General features: G+C 42.3%; 1 protein-coding gene across 3 annotated transcripts in view; it reads left to right on the forward strand.

Moving 5' to 3' along the window:
- LOC103456824 (protein NLRC3-like) overlaps nucleotides 1–8,868 on the forward strand; it is a 41,268-nt gene that overhangs the window by 4,782 nt on the left and 27,618 nt on the right. For all 3 annotated transcript variants that reach the window (XM_017303713.1, XM_017303714.1, XM_008396631.1), the window contains 2 exons: nucleotides 3,477–3,815; nucleotides 3,889–3,993. In XM_017303713.1, coding sequence (XP_017159202.1) covers nucleotides 3,477–3,815; nucleotides 3,889–3,993 — 444 coding nt within the window. The remainder of the gene's footprint in view (nucleotides 1–3,476; nucleotides 3,816–3,888; nucleotides 3,994–8,868) is intronic.

Consider the following 8,868-nt stretch of genomic DNA (forward strand, 5'->3'; position numbering starts at 1 on the left):
GTGTCAATAAAAGTGTAAAAACCGTATTTATTTCAAATAATTTGCGAAATAAAACCCATCGTATTAGGGATTACACGGTTGAGAAACGTGATAATGTTACAAATATCTTAAAAATTTCCTCTTCGGTCATATTTTTATCCGTTTCCTCGTCAATATGCGAGAGTTTAGAGCGATGCGCGCTCCCGCGACAGGGGATGCAAATTTGGGCAGGCGTGCTTTTCTGGGCATAACATCGGTGCTGTAAAGCGAAGGTTTAGGACCTTACGTAAAAAGACCTCCACATAAGACCTCGTTTATTTATGTATGTATTTTTATTTTGATAGCTGCCGATTAAACTGTTTAAACTGATTAAAAATTACAACATTGACATGATTATATGAGTAGTTTTTACCGAAAAATTGATCAGAAGCGCCGTGAAAATGGTCAGATCCGCCGAATCCACTTTTCTGGCTGCAATGCGCGCTCCCGACACAGGGGGAACAGATTTTCACAGGGGAACAGAATTTCTCACAAGACCGGAACCAATCTATGTGGCATAAATTCAAACGGAAAAACGTCACCACCTCTCGTGGCATATACCCCATTGTCAGTAATATAATAGCGCTTCATAAACCATAGATACGACGACATGTAAAATCAGCAGCGCTTTGCTTTCACAGACGGTGGGACTTCGTCCAACTTTTAGCATCACTTGGAAGGAAAGTTTAAAGAAAGGTAAGCTCCGTGGACGTGATGCTAGCCAAGCTAGCTGTACTGACTGAGACACATATGCTGCATCTGCGATGAAAAAAGGTTGTCACTCATGCGCTGAATTATTGGGCAGAAGTGTTGACTGAGGTGTCACATATATGGGACAACACTGTGACCAAAGTGCAATATAGTAATATGACATTCAGGAATGATCCAATTCTTCTGGGCGGATCTTTACTAAGTCCTGTAGGACTGAAGCCTCACTGAGAGCCGTTCTGTGTTCTTGTAATGCTCTGCGTGCGTACACTGCAGTAGATATTTTATTTCATTAAAAAATATATATTTATCATTGCTCTTTGTTTTTGTCACCTGTCATGGTGGCAGACATTGCAGCAGGAGGGAGGATGAAAACATCATCTTTCTGCTTGGCTACTTTTTCCTTATTGTGCCTTGGACAGTGTTCATAGTAGAGCGTTGTTTACCTTTAATTGCTATGTTTAATTGTGCAGACAGTTGTGGTTTCTGACATGGGCAGTATGGGCGTTATTTCTTTTCGGGATGTGTATTGTAGCACAGAGATGAAAGCAAAACAAATGAAGAAGAGTTTGAATTGATACTGGTTAAATTTATTTAAACTCTAAGTATTAAATATCTAGGTGTTTTTTATGGTAATCTGGACCTTTCAGATCAATTTGAGAAGCAATTTTGATAGGTGAACTTAATTTTATTGTGTCATGTAGCGCGGGGTGCTGGTTTTGGTCTTTATTTGGTCTCTGGTTTGGTGGTAGACTACAACTCTGCTACGTGACTGCTTGGTTCCATGTCCTCCCCTGCCCACCTTTCAGTGGAATTTCTTTCAAAATAAAAGCCACTAGTGGCAAAGAAAGTGAAGTTCATGCAATGTTAGAACAGGAGACAAGATGTTTCTATCCCTGAAATTATGATGCATAGAATCACATATCTAAGTCTAAACTATGTTACAGAGAGTAAACACAATAAAAACATGCTTTATCTGTGGCATTGTTCATTAAAATGGCACATTTCTGATGTATTAAAATTAAATACGATTGGTACACTTAATGATATCAGCTATTAGGTAATGCATTCAGCAAGTACTTTTACTTTTAATACTTAAGTATTTTTAAAAGCCAGTACCGTTTTACTTTTACTAAGTAAAATGTTAATGTGGTATTTTTACTTGAGTAAATTTTTGTCTGTGTATTTGTACTTTTACTTTAGTACATTTTTTGAGTACATCCCCATCACTGCACCCATATGCTTGAACATGGTGTTTGTGATGGACAATCTGTGATGACCACAGAAGTCCAACAACAGAACACCACTCGAGTTCAGATTTGGGGGGCCATTCCTCCCAACCACGCCCCTCCAGGTCTCACTGTCACTGCCCACGTGAGCGTTGAAGTCCCCCAGTAGAACAAGGGAGTCCCCAGGAGGGGCACTCTCCAGTACCCCCTCTAAGGACTCCAAGAAGGGTGGGTAATCTGAGCTGCTGTTCGGCCCATAAGCACAGACAACAGTCAGAACCCATCCCCCCACCTGTAGGCAGAGGGAGGTTACCCTCTCATTCACCGGGGTAAACCCCAACGTACAGGCGCCAAGATGGGGGGCAACAAGTATGCCCACTCCTGCCCGGCGCCTCTCACCGTGGGCAACTCCAGAGTGGAAGTACGTCCAGCCCCTCTCAAGGAGACTGGTTCCAGAACCAGAGCCATGCGTCGAGGTGAGGCCGACTATTTCTAGCCGGAACCTCTCAGCCTCGCACACTAGCTCCGGTTCCTTCCCCACCAGAGAGGTGACGTTCCACGTCCCAAGAGCCAGCTTCTGCAGCCGAGAATCAGACCGCCAGGGTCCCCTCCTTCGGCTGCCGCCCGTTACACACTGCACCCGACCCCTTTGGCCCCTCCTACAGGTGGTGAGCCCATTGGAAGGGGGACCCACGTCTTCTCTTCAGGCTGAGCCCGGCCGGGCTCCCTGGGTGAAATCCCGGCCACCAGGCGCTCGCCATTGTGCCCCACCTCCAGGCCTGGCTCCAGAGGGGGGCCCCAGTGACCCACGTCCGGGCGAGGGAGAACCAGATCCAATGTTATTGTCCATCATAAGGGGTCTTCAGGTTGCGCTTTGTCTGGTTCCTCACCTAGGACCTGTCTGCCTTGTTTGACCCTACCAGGGGCATAAAGTCCCAGATAGCATAGCTCCTAGGATCATTGGGACACTCAAACCCCTCCACCACGACAAGGTGGCATCCCAAGGAGGTCTTTTATTATCAGTAAAGCAGTCGGTTCTTTAATGACAGGAGCTTTCTTGAAACACATTGATATAAATATAAAAATAAAATGCATTAATTAAATATTCAGCCTCATTTTATGACTTCTTAAAAATACTTTATATATATATATTAAGATTATAAAACATGGTTTATCATGACCGTTTTGTCTTTTTGCTCCATTATTTATTCATGCTGATCATTGACCAGCTGTATAAACTGAACATTAACAGGATGAATCCCCAGGAATAATTAGTTTTGTGTTTTTGTCATCTTCAGCCTCCACAGAACAAACAGGTTTTGTAGATGTATAGATGTATGTATAGATCAAACCCTCTGATGTATCAATAACTGTAGCATGAACCACTGATGGATTAAAGTTTCTGATTTTATGTTATTAAATAAATGATTTTTATCCTGCAGACAGAAACTGAATGGCGGCATCAAACCAGAATAATGATCCAAACTGTTTCTGCTCATTTTGTTATTTATTTCCTCTCAGTTGGTCAGCAGGAGGTCGAGGTCACTGAAGGGTCAGGTTCTGTTGTTCTGCCCTGCAGAACATCAGCCAACCTTCCTGAGGACACGTCAGTGGAGTGGACCCAGTCAGAACCTCATTTCATGTTCATTCATGTGTTTCCCAACACGAGTAAACACTACGCCCAGCAGGACAGACTTTACAGCTGCCGCACAGAGATGAACAAAGACTTCCTGAGGACCGGAGACGTCAGCCTGACCATCATGTATCCCACACACAGAGATGGTGGACGCTACGTCTGCACCGTCCACAGAGACCAGGACGTCCTGAGACACACTGTGGTTCTGAAATATGTACAGAAAGGTCAGAGCATCAGGTCAGAGCTGATAAAGGTCAAAGGTCAGACTGAGGTCAATCTTTCTCTGTTTTTCCACAGAACCGTTTCCATCCTGGGCCTCAGTTCTGCTGGTTCTGCTGGTTCTGCCGGTTCTGATCGTCTCTGCAGGCTGTTTATATCATTTTAAAGGTTATTTCCGTCCAGGTGAGTCTCTGAATGTTTCTACCCAGAATGCTATTAGAGAGCATGGACCTGTCCTGGGGTCAGAGGTAAACGTTTACTGTTGTCATATCAGTTCAGATCTTTCTGTTCATTCATGTTCAGATCAAATGCAGTATAGATAGAAACATCATGAACAGAACCAGAACCAGCAGCGTTTCTCTGCTCTCTGGATCTTTAACCAGAAAAAAATACTGTCACCAATTATGAAACAAACATTTGGTCAAATATAATCATTATTAAATGTGTTAATGAATGTTTCATTTATTGTTAATCAAAGAAACTAACTAGCTGGGTCTTAGTTTTACAGTGTTTCAGCTGTTTTTCAGTTTTCTGGAAGTTTGTTCCAGATCTGTGGTGCATAGAAGCTGAATGCTGCTTCCCCATGTTTGGTTCTGATTCTGGATGAAGAGCAGAACCAGAAACATAATGCCTGAAGGTTGATCCAGCAGCTGCAGATCTTTAATCTGTTCAGTGATTTATGAACTACAGACAGGATTTAAAGTCTATTCCTCTCAGTGAAGGACTGTAGAACTGGGTGTTGTAGAGCTGGCTGATGTAGAACTGGGTGGTGTCTCTATTCTCCTGGTTCTAGTCGGAACTCCAGCAGCAGGGTTCTGGACCGTTGGTTTGTCAGTCAGACCTGCTGCAGGAATCAAAGAAACTAAAGAGAAACGCCTCGACGAGTTTCTCTGATCTGAGACTTTAGTCCTCTGGTTCTGGAATGTTCTGCAGCTGCTGTAAGGACCACTGTGGAACCAAAGGGTCAGGTCAGATGTCAGAGGTCAGCCTGATCTCTAGGCCTGTCACAATAACAAATTTTGCTGGACGATTAATTGTGTAAAGAAATTATTGCGATAAATGATAATATTGTTTCAAGACCTTTTGACGCTGATTTAATAGAAATGACTAATAATGCATGCGATTTCCTGATATTTATTTTCATAATAACACGTAACACTGGAACTGATAAACTAAATAAACAAAACAACCAAAAACCAAAATAAAATGGATTCTCAGTCTCCATTAACAAAAAACGTACTTGAATAAAAACTAACCAACATAAAGCCAAAGTGGAAATAAATACTGCATTCAACCAAAAGAGTGCAGATTATGAAGTCTGTATACAATATTGTCCTTCAGTAATCACTAGATTTAAATAGAGAAGATGGGCACATCCCCACTACCTGATGAAATAGTTCACACTACACCATTTTTTGCCCCTATTTTCCCCTTATGACAATCTTAGATCGTTGGCCGATCTAACCGATCATCCTGCAGTGTGTGGGGGGTTACGGTAGATCGTCGTGGCCACTCCGATTTAAATCAGGGGTTTTCCCCGACTGGGAGCTTAACGCTGAATGTGACAGGTAGCCAATCAGAAAGCGCGGACATCGGAGATGATATGTGGAAACAACATTAATATTTATTTAACGTTTCATGCAAAGAATATAGAAATGACAGAGAGGAGTTGGAGCCAAATTGCTACCGCAATTGATGAACCCGGTAGGTTTTCAGCTGTTCTTCGTTAACGTGACATAAATAGGTTATAATGATTTTCATTCAGTCAGGACTTTACGCTGACTCTATAGCCACATGCATCGCAGGTAGATTCTAGTAAAGCATTRATTAATGCCTGATTTTAAAATTAGTTAACTGGACTTGCAGCCGTTATTTTGTGCCCATGCGGCTGGACACCACACGGCACGACGAACCTGATCGGACCGTTATACCTAGGATTTCTGTCGGCTAATATGTGGATTCTCAGGGTTTGAAAATGGGCCGACAACTCATGTAATGTGCGCTGGACATTAGACTAAGGAAATAAAGAAGGGAGGGTCAGTGGAGAGCACCGGAGCTGAGCCTTTTTTAATTCAGTGTCATCAATGGAAAGAAAAAAAGGCAGGAAGAGACGATAAAGACGATAATTAAAATGATCTCGATAGGTTTTTTTATCGTCCGATTAATTTATTGTTTATCACGACAGGCCTACATCTCTGGTTTCCAGCTGAAAGGACTGAAGCTGACTGTAGATCTGTAACTCTAGATTCTAGAGGCTGAACTCTAGATCTAAAACACTAGATCTAAAACTCTAGAATCTAGAGTTACAAATCTAGATCTATACATCTAGATCTGTAACTAGATTTAGTTATAGATCTCTAGATTTATAGTCTAGATCAGTGGTTCTTAACCTTTTTTGAGGTACCAAACCCCCCAGTTTCATATGCGCATTCACCGAACCCTTCTGTAGTGGGTTATGATCTCTCTCCGCCTCTCCCCCCCCACACACACACACAAAATAATTTGAGTAATGTACTGTATATAGTAATGTAATTATATTAGTTGTATTACCACCCCCACGCCACTAGAGGCAATACCAACCCCGAAAAGATGCGACTAAGAAGCAGATCTAGACTATAGAATTTGGTAAAAACTGTGAGTTTTACTGAAGTAATTAAAGACACAAGTTCAAATCCATGCTGAGAGTGGAACTCCTCCAATCAGTGCAGCTCTGATTGGCTAAGCAATGTAACGTGATCCTCTGCAGCAAGTGATGGCAAAGCGGGGCGTCATCACGACTTTACACAAATGTCTTCACCTCCGCGGCAGAGGCTCCGTCGAACCCCTGAGACCGACTCACCAAACCCCTGGGGTTTGATCGAACCCAGGTTAAGAACCACTGATCTAGATCTATAAATCTAGACCAGGGGTGCCCAAAGTCGGTCCTCGAGGCCCGGCATCCTGCATGTTTTAGTTCTCTCCCTGGTTTAACGCACCTGAATCAAATGATGGCTCGTTAGAAGGTCTAAGAAGAACATTGACATGCTGAAAAGGTTGTTACTACCTCCAGGGAGAACTAAAACGTGCAGGATGCCGGTGTTCTTGAGGACCGACTTTGGGCATTTACAGATCCATAAATCTAGATCTGTAACTCTAAATTTTTCCTCTTTAGGTCCAAGGATAATAACTTCAGTTTCTGTTCAGCTGCAGAAAGTTTTGGCTCATCCACATTTATCTGTTCTCAGCATCTGTTCAGTGACTGGATGGGTTCAGAGTCACCTGGTGACATCATAATGTAGAGCTGTGTATCATCTGCGTAGTTATGGTAGCTGATCTTATTTCCTGTTATAACCTGAGCCAGTGCGGCTGGCCATAATGTTTAGTGAGTGAATCGTATCAGAGTAGAGGCCCCTAGTGAATTACTGTACGAGTCAGCAGTTAGAAAAGCTTCTTCAGATTTAAGGTGGTCACATGGCACCTGATATTTGAACCTCTGTTTCATCGGCTGGAAGAATATTAATCTTCTTAATCTGACAGATTACCTGTGATCATTCTTGGTAATCTCTGGTATGGATGGTCTGTGGGTTTTATTCTCTTTTATGGCCTTTGTGGGATGCGACGTTTGGGCAGAAGAGTCAAGTCAAGTTTATTCATATACCACTTTAAAAAACTGCACCAAAATCCTTTACAACAACAATAACGTTGTTGCATCTCATTATGTCAGATACATAATGAGCATCTGAAAAATGCAAGTAAGAAACTCTGTACATTACTTTCTATGTGTTTCACTGGTTGTCTAGTACATGCTCTGTTACCTAATTCAATATTATCTGTCATTCTGGTACCAATTATTAAAGACAAAGCGGGTAAGATTAGCTCTCTGGAGAATTACCGACCCATAGCATTAGCTAGTAGCTTGTCGAAAGTTTTAGAAAGAGTCCTTCTAAATAGGCTGGAAGAGTTTGTCTTGACCTCCGATAATCAATTCGGTTTTAAACCCAAACGTGGCACAGACGTGTATTTTTCCGCTAAAGGAGATTTTAGACTTGTATAATTTGCACAACACTACAGTATTTATGTGTTTTATTGATGCCTCTAAAGCATTTGATCGTGTGAATCACCAAAAACTTTTCTGCAAGTTAGAAAGCAGAGGTGTACCCAAATATCTAATTAGAATTCTTGTCTACTGGTAGGGTCATCAATCGATGCATGTCAAATGGGGTAACACAGTGTCTAATTCATTTAATGTTGGTAACGAAGTAAGGCAGGGAAGTAAACTGTCCCCTTACCTTTTTAACATCTACAGGTCCTTCTCAAAAAATTAGTATATTGTGATGAAGTTCATTATTTTCCATAATGTAATGATAAAAATTAAACTGTCATATATTTTAGATTCATTGCACACCAACTGAAGTATTTCAGGTCTTTTATTGTTTTAATACTGATTTTGGCATACAGCTCATGAAAACCCAAAATCCCTGTCTCAAAAAATTTGCATATTATGAAAAGGTTCTCTGAATGAGCAGTTAACCTCATCATCTGAATCAACAAAGCAACTCTAAACACCTGCAAAAGATTCCTGAGGCTTTTAAAAACTCCCAGCCTGGTTCATTACTCAAAACCGCAGTCATGGGTAAGACTGCTGACCTGACTGCTGTCCATCACTGACACCCTCAAGCAAGAGGGTAAGACACAGAAAGAAATTTCTGAACGAATAGGCTGTTCCCAGAGTGTTGTATCAAGGCTCCTCAGTGGGAAGGAAAAGGTGTGGCAGAAAACACTGCACAACGAGAAGAGGTGACCGGACCCTGAGGAAGATTGTGGAGACGGGCCGATTCCAGACCTTGGGGGACCTGTGGAAGCAGTGGATTGAGTCTGGAGTAGAAACATCCAGAGCCACCATGCACAGGCATGCGCAGGAAATGGGCCACAGATGCTGCATTCCCCAGGTCAAAGGTCAAGCCACTTTTGAACCAGAAACAGCAGCAGAAGCGTCTGACCTGGGCTACAGAGAAGCAGCACTGGACTGTTGCTCAGTGGTCCAAAGTACTTTTTTCGGATGAAAGCAAATTTTGCATG

Source organism: Poecilia reticulata, linkage group LG2, assembly GCF_000633615.1.
Source record: "Poecilia reticulata strain Guanapo linkage group LG2, Guppy_female_1.0+MT, whole genome shotgun sequence".
Classification (NCBI taxonomy): domain Eukaryota; kingdom Metazoa; phylum Chordata; class Actinopteri; order Cyprinodontiformes; family Poeciliidae; genus Poecilia; species Poecilia reticulata.